At 47.5% G+C, this 14,005-nt stretch overlaps 2 protein-coding genes across 8 annotated transcripts in view; one reads left to right on the top strand and one right to left on the bottom strand.

Annotated features, from left to right (window-relative positions):
* Positions 1-2,741, top strand: part of LOC111155211 (lysine methyltransferase 2E) — a 97,643-nt gene extending 94,902 nt beyond the window's left edge. For all 3 annotated transcript variants that reach the window (XM_022515315.1, XM_022515313.1, XM_022515314.1), the window contains one exon: positions 470-2,741. In XM_022515315.1, the coding sequence (XP_022371023.1) occupies positions 470-1,984 (1,515 nt within the window). In that variant the 3' untranslated portion in view covers positions 1,985-2,741. The remainder of the gene's footprint in view (positions 1-469) is intronic.
* Positions 2,742-5,986: 3,245 nt separating this feature from the next.
* LOC111155212 (SRSF protein kinase 2) overlaps positions 5,987-14,005 on the bottom strand; it is a 252,401-nt gene continuing 244,382 nt past the window's right edge. For all 5 annotated transcript variants that reach the window (XM_022515317.1, XM_022515318.1, XM_022515316.1 and 2 more), the window contains one exon: positions 5,987-6,708. In XM_022515317.1, coding sequence (XP_022371025.1) covers positions 6,524-6,708 — 185 coding nt within the window. In that variant the 3' untranslated portion in view covers positions 5,987-6,523. The remainder of the gene's footprint in view (positions 6,709-14,005) is intronic.

Raw genomic sequence — 14,005 nt, 5'->3', positions numbered from 1 at the left:
TTTCCGTTTATGTGACATCACATACACTGACTCATCTTATACGTGGATTGTTCATGTCTGAACAACGTGAGAGATGTTTCGGGTCAGAACAGTTGGGGTGAGCACGTTCATTTACTCAGACCGGGTGATAGGTTGGGTGCAGCAGGTCCTGTTACGGAACTGAAACTTGCTCAGTGAATTCTTTCAGAATAAGGCTCGAAAGCAGGTTGGATCACTGAGGGGGAAAAAGGCTAATGGAATGTAAAGACCATTCTCTCCTTAAACTTGTCTTCCATAAAAATTAATCCAGAGAATCTGGTGGAAGCTCAGCACCAGAACTCGGTGGACTAGTGAAAAAGCTGCCCTTGCAGGATCCCACGCCTCTGCGACGGACCTCCCCAGTCCACCTTACCCGCTTCCCCTTTCTAAAGTGAACCCCGAAGTGCCATTCGTACCCCTGGTAACGGATGGATTCGTTTTCTCTCCACAGCCCGCGTCCCCGGGACCCATACCTCCTGTTCAGCCGCATGGGAAAATAGCCACAAAGTCCGAGTCCCACTGGGAGGCCGCAGCTGCCACGTCGGAGGTGGAGAACGGGGTGCACCTGAAAGCAGAGCTCCCCCAGAAGCAGCTGTTAAACAGCACCCAAGCACTTCCAAAGAACCCTCCTCAGCCGCTCGCTCGAAGCTCCGTCGAGCAACTTGCACAGAAGCTGCCCTCGGCGCCGGTCAAGTTGCACTGTCCTCTGTCCCCTCACGTAGAAAATCCTCCCAAGTCCTCGACACCCCACCCGCCTGTGCAGCACGGGTATCTCTCACCAAAGCCCCCTTCCCAGCAGCTAGGCTCGCCCTACAGGCCTCATCACGCACAGTCGCCTCAAGTGGGAACACCTCAGCGAGAGCCTCAGAGAAATTTCTACCCAGCGGCACAGACCCTTCCGGCCAGTACTCCGCCGGCCCCGTCCGGAGCACTGTTCACGCAGACGCCCTCAGGACAGTCTTCGGCGACCTACAGTCCGTTCACCGCCCCCAGTCTGAGCAGCACGGCACCGCCCCCTCCGCCCCCACCGCCCCCTTCTTCCTCGTCTTACTATCAGAACCAGCAGCCCTCTGCCAACTTTCAGAATTATAATCAGCTTAAAGGTAGTCTTTCCCAACAGACTGTGTTTGCTTCAGGACCAAATCCAGCACTTCCGGGCGGCGGCAGCCAGCAGCCGGCTCCAGGCCACCACGTCACTCCGGGGCATTTCTTGCCTTCTCCGAACACTCCTCTTCACCATCAAACTGCTGCTGCTGCTGGGGTGCCCCCCCCGCCCCCCCCTCCCCCGGCCCCAGGGCCACACCTCGTGCAGCAGCCCAGCTCCCATCAGCAACACTCTGTCGCTCATGTCGTAGGGCCTGTTCACGCGGTCACCCCCGGGTCCCACATTCATTCTCAGACTGCTGGACACCATTTGCCACCACCCCCGCCACCTCCCGGTCCTGCCCCTCATCACCACCCGCCACCCCATCCTTCCACGGGACTCCAAGGTCTACCAGCACAACACCAGCATGTGGTCAGTTCGGCACCCCCCCCACCCCCGCCGCCGCCGCCACCTTCCAGTGTCTTGGCTTCTGGGCACCATACCACCTCTGCTCAAGCCTTACACCATCCACCTCCTCAAGGACCTCCACTCTTCCCTGCAAGTGCTCATCCAGCCGTACCACCGTATCCCTCCCAAGCCACACATCACACCACTCTGGGACCGGGACCCCAACACCAGCCTTCTGGAACAGGGCCACATTGTCCATTACCAGTCGCAGGTCCTCATCTCCAGCCCCAAGGACCAAACAGTATTCCAACACCTACTGCTTCAGGGTTCTGTCCTCACCCTGGCTCTGTGGCCCTGCCACATGGGGTTCAAGGACCTCAGCAGGCATCTCCAGTGCCTGGACAGATTCCAATTCACAGAGCACAGGTGCCACCAACATTTCAGAACAATTACCATGGTTCGGGGTGGCATTAAAATGGACTCCAAAAACATTTTTTAAAATGTTCTGTAAGATAAACTGTATATTTCATATGTACCTATTAAGGTACTTTTTAAAGCTTGTACATGAAACTTTGTATAAAAAAAAACAAACACCAGTGCTCTTTCACTGTATTTTTCCCATTTTTGCTTTTTAAAATTCCTTAAAAAATGTGCTGTTAAAAGCCAGTATTAGGTATCTTTATTTTGTAAGTGAACATTCCAGCTGTTTTTCTGGCAGTAGATTTGATGCTACATGATCTTTAAATTTTATTGTTGCAGTTAAAATTCATTTAGTGAATGTTTTCTATATTATTTTATACATACGCATTTAAGTACACAGCTAAGTAATGGCACTATGAGGATTTTTTTTCCTGTCAGCAGTTCTGTGAGTGCATCTTAGGTATAAAAAAAAAAAATGCAATACAGATCTTTATAGTTTGGTGTGGACATGGCTCATTTTGTTTTATCGGTTATTTGCAAGCAGAATGTAATTTAATGTATAGATGATTTTTAACGTCTCCTGACAAACTGTAAATACTGCATTTCTTTTGCGTATATAATTGCTTACAGCTTTTCTCATTTGATATATAGCATTGTACATATGACAAGTCTTTGCAAAACTGTGTGATCTTTGTGAAAGTAGTACAGTATATGGCCTTTAATTTCTTTTTTATTTTAAATATACTGTCACATTGAAGCACTGGTTGGGCATTTTAATTCATGTTAATAAATCACAATTATGTCAGTTTTACCAAATTGTCCTGTACAACTTCTGAAATTGGAGTCTGTTTAAGCCAGTGTGGTGTTTTTTTTTTTAACGAGAAGTTCCCTTTCATCAGATCTAGTTTGTCAGGGGTTAGCCTTCCGTTTTCTTCAGCTACACCTACCTCAGCTGGACTGTAGCAGACATCAGGAGGCAGTAAGCAGTTGGGCTGTTCCTTTAACGCTCCTTCCTGTCATTTCTGCAGGAAACTTCTAAGCTGGGTGGAGGCGCTACCTCTAGCTGACGTCATACAAAATGAGTCCATATCGTTAAGTATTACACGTGATCGAGTTCTAGAGTGGAACTGACAGCTGTTCAAAAACATGGCGTAGTTTTGCCTGACAACACAAGTATCTCGTTTGTACATTGTAGAACATGCGTGACAGCAATGTCCTACTGATGAATCAAAATTATTTGAAAACCTTTTAAATTAACATTTACCATCTAGCTATAGTATTAAAAAGAAAGTAGTAATAGGAGGTCTTAAAAATTTGTTTCAGGTGTATAAAGGAAAACGGCATCATTCTTAGGAGTTCTCAAGTGAAATGAAAACAGCCTCTCAGACGGACACTTTGCTGAAATACCCAATGCTAGTTTTTGTTTTGAAAAAACTCTTTGTTTTCTACCTCTTCGGAGGATTGATTAGGTAGAACCATAAGTAATGACACATTTTTCCAATTTTCACCTGACATAATTTGGCACAGCATTCTGTGGTTTGGAGATAAACCTCAACAGACATAAACATCACTGGGTAAGATTTGGCAGTAATAAAAGATGTTTTACAGTAACTTTTAATGTCCATTTCCTTTTAAGAACCAGCTAATCATGGTACAGGAAGAAAGCTGTGTTTAGGGCTCAGTTCTAATCAGCTTCAAGTTTTAAAAGAATTTGGGTCAACTTCACCCTTCTTGACTTGGCAAACAACACTCTACTTACGGTATTCGCTAAAGAAACACTTGTCCAAGAAATCACGGCTTCACGTCACCCAGCCCGAGGTTTCACAGAACAAAGGTGGTTAATTAACTATCAGCACAGTGAGCGGTAGCCTTCACCTCTTTCAAAGGACTGTTCTAAGGATTTAAAACTCCTGTGATAAATCTGCCTACGACAGAAATAATGATAGAGAAGCTTTTCTATGAACTGCAGAATCTCTTTTATTCTTTGACTCCTTGATGAAGGGCACATACACTCTCAAATATCGTCTCTACCAGAATTTCATTCAAGTTATAAAAACAATAATGGAAGAAAAAGTGGAATTTAAGGAATAATCTCAACTGTTAATTGAAACTGAAGTTCTCTACCCAAGGAGAAAAACAGTTTATCATGTTTAACTAACTAGGAATGATTCAGGTACAAGAAGAGGCAAGTGAGTAAATCAATTTTCACCTGAAAAGTTTGCTTTCCTGAAGCCTCTAAACTTGCTTTTTTTGGCCTTTGAGCGGTTCTAATTTCCAGACAGCCAGCTTCTCATCTGCCACATTCACGATCCACTGCTTGTCCTTTTCCAGGAAGACTTGGCACGGACTAATGAGAGGAAAAGCCAGGACATTCACTGAAACCACTGAGCTGGCCTCAGTGAGCCACGCACCAGCGCCGCTCCTTTGGCGCAGTATTCTCTCTCATCAAGCCACCGAGCTTCTGCTACAAACCAGACTATACCTAATACAAATGTACATTCCTTCTAGAACTTTTTTACATTGTGTAAGGGACAGATCTTTCCAAATTCCTAACAATTGAGTTTATTTTCTAACATGAGCCAAAACTGCATTAGATCAAGTTCATTCAAGTGTGCTACAAACCCTGACACAGATTTTTCAGAGTTAGGGAAGACGTGCTTTGTGGTTCTCGTGAGAACGGCTCCTACGGAAACTGCAGCAACCATCTGTTGCAGAACCGGCGGGATAACCTCCAGCCTTGTCAGAACACAGCATGCGTGATGCCTACGAAAGTGGTTACGCTCTATCGTCTGTTCCCTCAAGGTGAATACAGTTAAAAAAATTTGCAGTGCTCAAACACAATGCAGTTAGTAGGTTTCTGATGGAACGTGAATGAAAAAGAGTCACTAAAATCCTAGGTAGTGCATCTGTCCTACAGCAATTCTTTTAGGTCCATATTCTACTCTTAAAAAACAATGATTTCCTGTAATAAGGCTTAAGCATGTTCTACAGCTACCTTCCCTGCAATGGGAACGTGGGTACTTCTTTAGTTGGGGTTACGCTACACTAAAAGGAGAGCAAATGTTTGTTGATTCTATCGCTTCAAATATAGGCCAATGACCAAGGCAATGTCTGGAAAAAAAAAAACCAAAACACTTTAATTTTTAAGACAACCGCAAGCACCTCAAACAATGGATTATTATTACAACACTTGTTATCTTTTCACAATCTAGTTATTGCAAAGGCATATGGATAAATGTTAATGGACAAAGTCAAGAAAAACGAGGCACCTTACTGAATGTAAAATTTTTAAAAAACCTGACATTCAATCCACTGACTTCTAAAAGAGGCTAAATACACCTCCATATATTACATTCTAAAATTGTATTGCCTACTATGGTTTGTGTCCTGGATTCTACAACATTAAGGAAATGCATCAACAAAAATCGTGTGCAACCTGCAAAGGGAAAATCGTTTTCTCAACCTCAGTGCATGGGAAGACAATGAAAAAGCTAGTGATGTCGTTGTAGCCGCACAGCTAACCGCCTACGGAATGAGCGCGATCCCCGCGACCTCGCAGATGCCAGGCTAGTGCCCGCTGCACTGCTAACTGTGCATACCATACCTGGGTTTTGGACAAACACAAGCAAACTTCTCCAAAAAAAAAATATATATATATATACATATATATTTTGTTTTTTCTCATTCCACACACTGCACATGGTTTTGTCGTCCAATTTAATCTACGTAGAGTTTAACTTACAGTGTTTGGAGGAGGCAACACCACATGGTACCGGGCTATCACATTTTTAAAGGGAAATTGCTCTTTTTCCTTTAAAGTACTTTTAAAAAATATGCAAAAATATGAATGGGAGTGCTAAAACTATAATACGTATTTTAGAATGAAAGCATGTCTTGCTTTAAAGTGCCATATAGGGAATGACATAACTCAGAGCCACTTTCTTTAAAATCCAATGTAAAAGGACTGTTATGGAATGAAAAGTCTGCCCCACTCCTGGGAGCAGTTCAAGTCTGCTACATGCAACTCAGGCTACAAAGCACTCAAGACTTGGTAGCTTTTCTGAAATTTGAGTCCCCATCCCATATTTAATGGAGATTAACATTTACAGGTGCATTTACATACACTATAGTACAGGAATGATGTCCCTTTGCGGAAGATAAAATTGTACATTTCCTTGCTATTTCTTGGTTCCAACTTGATAATTTCTTAAGATTGTAAATTATATAGTACTCCGCTAAAATATTTCTTCATAAATAGTTACAAAACCTGCCAAAACACAAGGGGGAAAGTATTTTTCGTTCAAAAAAACTGACATTTGAATGTCACACGACACAAACAATGCTTCGAGACATGTTATTGTTTCCAGAAGAGAGTGGGTCAGTAAACTACTAAGCTGAAGACAAAAGACTACCCTTCCCCAGGATCACAGTGCACAAAAAGCAAAATGTCAAACAACAGTACCTCAAAGCAAAATAAAGGTCTGAGGATGAAGCCAGCTCACTTGTAATCCTGTTAAAGAATGAGAGTCACCGTTTAGGTCCAATGCACTGGAAAACATTTGCTAGCTCAGAATGCTCTATTTGTAGAATCTGCTAAGAATTCAACCAAGGATGCCGAAGGCATTCGCCAGCTGAGGCTCGTTTTTCTGGAACCATTTCTAACATGGGAATCAGGAAATCTGTAAACTGTGCAGCATCTTCGTGGGGCCAACCGTACTTTTCCACAAGGACGTCAAAGAGGCTCCAGGGCTTCAGCTTGGTGATGTGCCGCAGCTCTCCTACAGGGAAGAAACAGGCAGGGTCAAGAAAGCTCCAGATGTGCACTTCCCACGGGTGGTCCGGCCGGGCGTGTGAGGAAGCACACACCTACCTGCCCGACACTGAGCCACTAAGCCACAACGAACAAACCAGCTTCCCCCCCAAGATGGTCGTCCTTCAAGGTCTACAAGGCTGTGTCATATTTCAAGTAAGCTTGGCAAATGCAAATAAGGGGTTCATCAAACAGGGAACAGTCCACTTGAATCAGTTCCAGGTTTTTTTAAATGAGCAGAGGTGTCGAGTTCACCCGGAATATTTTCTCTTTTTTTTTTTTTTTTTTTTTGAGTATATGTATGTATATATTTTTAGTCAACTCTACACCCAATGTGGGGCTCAAACTCACGACCCCGAGATCCTTGAGAGTCGCGTGGCTCCTCTGGAGCCAGCAAGGGGCGCTCCCACTCAGAATGTTTTCCTTAGCAAAGAACGACAAAGGTGCTACTGTCCCACCAATGTGGGATCTCTTGCAGTCTGTAAACAGGCTTAGAAAAAGCTTGAAGATACACACTATATAAACCCCTTGGAGCATGACTTCTGCATGTGACCATGCAGAGAGAAGGAAGTCTCTCCCTCTAGAACAGCGCCGTCAGAACTTTCTCTGGTGGCAGAGATGCACTTTATCTCCCTGACAGGGCAGCTGCGAGCTGGAGGTGACCACTGAGCCCTGAGACGTGGTTATCAGTGCGACTGAGGAGCTGAAGTTCCCCTTTGTTTAAATTTCACCAGCCGCTAGCGGCTACTGTAGCAAGCAACCCCGCCTTAGAGGCCGACCTGAATCAAATACCATTCATTTCTACACATGTGCTCCAACATCTGAGAGAGCAGGACATCGGCTCTTGAAGTTAGACTGTGCCAATGTGTTGGCTGCACGTACGAGGCGGAGGTCGCAAGCAGCCCCCACTGACAAGCTACAGGGACTGACGATCCGGTCGATGGTCGGACAACAGCCTTTTCCAGGATAGGAACAAAAGTTGTCACAAGTCAAACTACCGAAAGGTGAGGATCCCTTTCATGACGAGTAACTCCCTTTTTCTTCCAGTTAGACATCTGCACAGGACACCCCACCCCTGCCCCTGGAGAGGCCTCGGGAGCAGCTCCCGCAGGTGAGGGAAGCGCTCCCAGCGCCCACTCCCCTCACGGCTCAGGCCTGGGCTCCTTCCTGTCCCCTCCGCCTCCTCCGCACCCAGCTAGCACTTGAGCCACCAGGGACGCTCCTCATGGTGTTCATTACAAAGGTCTTCCCACCCCACACCCATGGCCTGGCTCACCAATTTATGCATCTCAACTTAGCCCACCCCCCTTTCTTTCATCACAAAGATGATAAAAGCACGTTACAGAAAATAAAAAAACACAAGCAGAAACGACTATAATTCCACCCACAAGGATCTTTCCTTTTGGCCCACGCGCTTTCTCAGTGACACTCCTGGGAAACGGTAGGTCTACAGAGCTGTAATCGGGCATGCACAGGATTCGGAACAACGTCCTCTGTCAGAGGGATGGCACGGAAAACACTCTGAGGACAAGGACAGAGGACAGATTGCAGCATGGGCATGGAACTGTCGGTAGGTCTGTTTTCTGAGGAAGGTGGACCTGCTATCTGAGAGGAGAGGGCTCCCTCCTATGGAAGGAAGACCATGTCCCTGAGCACAGAGTCCAAGCTGCCACTCCAAGTTCACCCCCTTGCATCTGCAATCCCAGCTCTGGAGCTTCGGCACCCACCAGCCCACGCCCCAAATCACACACACTGCAAAGTGAGAGGGACGTGCACAATTACAAGCGTTCACTAACAGGAGAATAGGGCTTAAAAAACAACAAACCACACTCCATCCACTTGATGAATACTACTTAATTACATGGCAGAATGTTTGGTACTAGAAGAACATGATCACAAGAGTAATTTCCACAGTCCCTAGAAAGGCAAAGCAGGTGCCCCGGACTCCAGCTTCATTATGGGGCTTTACGGTGACTGTGGCTTTCAGCAGAGCCAGCCTAAGGAAACTAGGAAAGTTCACACACAACAAGCTAAAGGCAAGTTCTCTGGAAAGGGGAGAGAACTTCACTGACCTTCATGTCTTCTGACCCGGAACACGCCCCGGGCTCGCGAACTGATGTACCTGCTGAGACGCGCAGTTTGCCCAGAACAAGGAAGGAATGGCTTTCTGACGGAGCCGGTTTCAAACTAAAATACAGGGGCGCCTGGGTGGCTCAGTGGGTTAAGCCTCTGCCTTCGGTTCAGGTCATGATCCCAGAGTCCTGGGATCGAGCCCCGCATCGGGCTCTCTGCTCGGCGGGGAGCCTGCTTTCCCCTCTCTCTCTGCCTGCCTCTCTGCCTACCTGTGATCTCTGTCTGTCAAATAAATAAATAAAATCTTAAAAAAAAATCATTTCAAATTAAGTACAATCTTCCATGTAAAGAAAGAAGCTTTACTGGAGACAGCCGCCTTAAAATCTGCACAAGAACACTGATGAAGGGGCGCCTGGGTGGCTCAGTGGGTTAAGCCGCTGCCTTCAGCTCAGGTCATGATCTCAGAGTCCTGGGATCGAGCCCCGCATCGGGCTCTCTGCTGTCTAGGGGAGCCTGCTTCCTCCTCTCTCTCTGCCTGCCTCTCTGCCTGCTTGTGATCTCTCTGTCAAATAAATAAATAAAAAAAAAAAAAAAAAAAAAAAAAAAAAGAACACTGATGAAGACGATACACTGCAGAAGACCAGGGCAATCTGTATTCATGCCTAACTGGCTGTGAACCAACAGAGATTTCTAAAGAACAGACTAGAATATCTACCTTCCTTCCACCAGGTAATTCCACACAGAAAACTATGTGCAAAGAGGCTGTCAGGAAAACAGGAAACGTGCAAAACAGTCTTAGGCACCGATAGGTACTGACCACAGCACAACAGTGTAATCACAGAATACGGAACGGCCTCCCAAGGAGCAAACATGTGGCCACGCAGACAGCTGGAAAAACGTGCCAAGAAAAACTCGCCTAGGCCCTGTGATTACATGCACAAGTTAGTATGTTCAATTCAATATGAAACACAGTCTTCTAAACAGTTGATAAAGCACTCATACATGGAATTTAAGAAAACAGATGAACACAGCAGAAAGGAAAAAAAGAAAGAGAGAGGGAAACAAGCCATAACAGACTTTTTTTTTTTTTTTTTAGATTTTATTTATTTGACAGAGAGAGAGAGCGCACACAAGCAGGGGGAGCAGCAGGCGCCCCGCTGAGCAGGGAGTCTGAGGCGGGGCTCGATCCCAGGACCCTGGGATCCTGACCTGAGCTGAAGGCAGATGCTGACTGACCGAGCCCCCCGCAGCCGGCCCTAAGAGTCTCACTGACAGAGAACGGACAGAGGGCATCTGAAGGGGAGGCGGGTGGAGGGACGGGGCGTGGGGGCTGAATAGGGCCCTGGTGATGAGCACTGGGTGTCGTAGATAAGTGATCATCACTGAATTCTACTCCTGAAACCAATATTGCACTGTACGTTAACTAAATGTTAACTAGACGTTCGATACGAAGGGGAAAAAAAGGAAAGAAAACAATAGCTGATAAATGTTCCGTAATAAACTCTAAGCCCCCAAGCCTGTGCAGCTGCTGCCGTCAGGACAGCCTCACCTGGTAAGGAAGGACCTTGGGTCCACCCCGCAGCTCCAGCCCCACGAATCACATGCGGGAAACACAGCCAAGCCACTCCTACCACTTAGAATACAAAATAAAATCATAACATGTGTAAGGGAGGGAAATAAGAGACCAAAATGAGGGGGGGGGGGATTGAGACCACTATTTCTTATTATACAAGTAGCTCCTGACTAGTCAACAAATTTTTACCTTGACGATTTTTTCTTGCCTAGGAAAATGTACCAAGGTATGTTTCATTCAAAGTTTGCAAATAATTAGACACTGAATAGTGCCAGTCTTTATTCTTTAAACTGAGCTTCCTTTCCTTCTTAAAGAATGCTGAGAATCACAGACTCTTTCCAGCAAGGCCAGATGGATGGCCCTGACCTCAGCAGCCCACCCCTGCCCCCCACCACCAAGTCAAGGCTTTGGGGGAGGAGCAGAGGGAGAGACAGAATCCGAAGCAGACTCCACACCTAGCACAGAGCCCAAAGTGGGGCTCGACCTCACGACCCTGAGATCATGACTGAACTTGTAGCTCAGTCAGTTAAGCCTCTGACCCTTGATCTCAGCTCAAGTCTGGATCTCAGGGTGGTGAGTTCAAACTCTGCATTGAGCTCCGCACTAGGCATGGAGCCTACTTTAAAAAAAAAAAATTCTTGGGGCGCCTGGGTGGCTCAGTGGTTAAGCCTCTACCTTCGGCTCGGGTCATGATCCTAGGGTCCTGGGATCGAGCCCCACATCGGGCTCTCTGCTCGGCAGGGAGCCTGCTTCCTCCTCTCTCTCTGCCTGCCTCTCTGCCTACTTGTGATCTCTGTCTGTCAAATAAATAAATTAAAAAAAAAAAAAAAATTCTCTGTGGAAAACAAGGATAATCTCCAGGACCTTGAAGTAGGCAATGGTTTCCTGAATGGACATGAAAAGTACAAGTAACACCAGGGTGATGGACATTGGGGAGGACATGTGCATAGTGAGCTCTGGTGTTATATGAGACTGGGGGATCACAGACCAGGACCCCTGAAACAAATCATATATTATAATTTAAAAAAATAAAAAAGTAAAAGCAACAAAAACAAGTAACAGAAGAAAGCGTAAAAAGTTAGACTTCGGGAGGCCTGGGTGGCTCAGTTGGTTAAGCAGCTGCCTTCGGCTCAGGTCATGATCCCAACGTCCTGGGATCGAGTCCCACATCGGGCTCCTTGCTCTGCGGGGAGCCTGCTTCTCCCTCCGCCTCTGCTGCCACTCAGCCTGCCTGTGCTCACGCGCTCTCTCTCTCTCTCTCTCTCTGGCAAATAAATAAGTAAAATCTTAAAAAAAAAATTAAAAAAAAAAAAAGTTAGACTTCATCAAAATTGAAGTTTTATACTTCAACATCACACATGCACATTCAAAAGAGATGAAAACACGTCCACCCAACAGCTGTACAATGCTCACGGCACCATTATGCCTAAGAGCCGAAGAGTGGAAACACGACCCACCCAGCCGTCAACAGACGAGTGTGCAAGCCGGCACGTCTCTGCACACACACGAAGCCCGCAGTCCCAAAAGCAGTGGAGGGACCCCGAGTGCACAGACCGCAGGACCCCACCCACGTGAGGTGACGGCTTTCTCAGGGAGAGTGAAGACGGCTGCTTGACTCTGGAACGTGTCAGAAACTACTCAGCTGTCCACCTGGAAACGCATGGGACGCAAGAGATCACCTCTCGATAAAGCTGCTCTTTAAAAAAAGGTACAAATCTTACAACAGAGTGACAACTGAAAGAATTCCAACACAGTTAATGTGCGTCCAAACACCCCCCGACTGGTTAGCAGCTCACGATGAGCGATGCAGTACACAGGGAGAGCTCTGACTGAACCTGCTACAGCAATAATTTCATCACTTTTTTGGCATCATATGCTTAAGTTCAAATTGAAACGATTAAAACATGGATTCGGACCTATGGTCAGCTGTGGCCTGGGGTCTGTTCTTTTCCAAAGTGTCTGCTGTGTTCAGTGTCCTGAGTTGGCCTCTACGCAGTGGCATTATTGCGACAGCGTCCTCCCGTCTCGCACCCCAACCCTGGGCGGGGGGTGCCTGGACGGTGCAGCCTTCCAGCAGGGCCCCGGAGAGGGTGCGGGGTCGCTGCAGGGGCGTCCAGGCCGAGAGAACACAGTGCCACCAGCTTCTGGCTCACGAAGACCTCCAAACACCAAGATGGAACAGGGCGCAGGTTTCTGAGTGTATGAAGCCCTCAGGGTGCCCCCTCTGCACCAGGCTGTAAAAAGACACAGCGAGCCTCGGATCGCGCCGAGAACCTCAACACTCAGAGCTCCTATTTGAAGTCCGACTGCCGCGAAAGTCGTCCACAATTAAGTGTCAGACTCACTGGCGTGAGGTGCCTTTTCTAGGTGCCTGCACCGCACCCATCTCCTGCGGAGATGATTCCTGCGCGCGCGGCCCCCCGCGCTGTCACCCGGCCGTCACTCGCGGCCAGCACACCCTGCCCAGCCACAGCGGTCCCACGCTTCCCAGAAATCAGGCCATCTGGTGATCTGGGGTGATTCTGGGCAGCATCACAACCCTTCCAACAGCTTCCATCTCAAACCGAGAATGAAGAACACGGAACAGAGTGTCTCGTTTACAGAGCTCCCCGCAGTGCCTGGTCTGTCCAGCACCACGCTGCATCCCTGCAGCCACAGCCTGGGACATGGGAGTGCAGGACGCTGCCAATACTCCGGACATGCAGGTTACATGCGTGCCCTGAAGTCTCCAGTAGCAATTCAAGGTCTCTGGTCCCACACACAGACCATCCTACACATTCCAGCACACTCGATGGCCTTACTTAGAATCAAAGCAATTAAAAAAAGAAGTCAACTCCTCTAATACTTCCATTCTCAACACAGTGACCTTTAATCAAACGGTGGCAGCTGCCTCAACACACAGGGAGGTGGGCTCCCGCCGGCACTGTCTGTGCCACCACCACTTTTGCACCGGGGCTCTTCTGGAGGATGGCTCACTTCTGGGGCTGTGTCAGCCTGCTCTAGCCGCCATCGCAAAGTACAACCGAGTGGCTTATAAATCAACATTATTTTCTTGCCCATGGTCCTGGAGGCTGGTAGTCTGGGAGCGGCCGCCAGCCACACTGGCTTCTGCTGCAGGCTGTCCTCTGGGTCACGGGCCTCATGTCCTCATGGGGCACACGCAGCGAGGGAGCCAGCTGGGGTCTCCTCCACAAGGGCACTAGTCCCACCCATGAAGGCTCCACCCTCATGACGCCCTCATGACCTTCTGTACTTTCCCAAGGCCCCACCTCTTAATACCACCATATTTGGGGGGTTAGGATTCCCACATGTGAATTTGCGGGGGGAGGCACCTTCAGACTGTAACAGGACAGGACAGGGACAGAATTCACAGAGATGCTTGCTTCTCTTGGGGCACATCTTCACACACTGATCAAGATGATTTTTTTTTTTTTTTTTTTTTTTAAAAGTTTTTTTTTTTTTTTTTAGAGAGAGATCACAAGTAGAGAGGCAGGCAGAGAGAGGGAGGGAAGCAGGCTCCCTGCTGAGCAGAGAGCCCGATGTGGGACTCGATCCCAGGACCCTGAGATCATGACCTGAGCCGAAGGCAGCGGCTTAAACCACTGAGCCACCCAGGCGC

This window comes from Enhydra lutris, unplaced genomic scaffold, assembly GCF_002288905.1.
Source record: "Enhydra lutris kenyoni isolate GAN:26980312 unplaced genomic scaffold, ASM228890v2 scaffoldscaffold40, whole genome shotgun sequence".
In the NCBI taxonomy this organism is placed as follows: Eukaryota; Metazoa; Chordata; class Mammalia; order Carnivora; family Mustelidae; genus Enhydra; species Enhydra lutris.
This window is presented reverse-complemented; position numbering and strand designations above follow the sequence as displayed.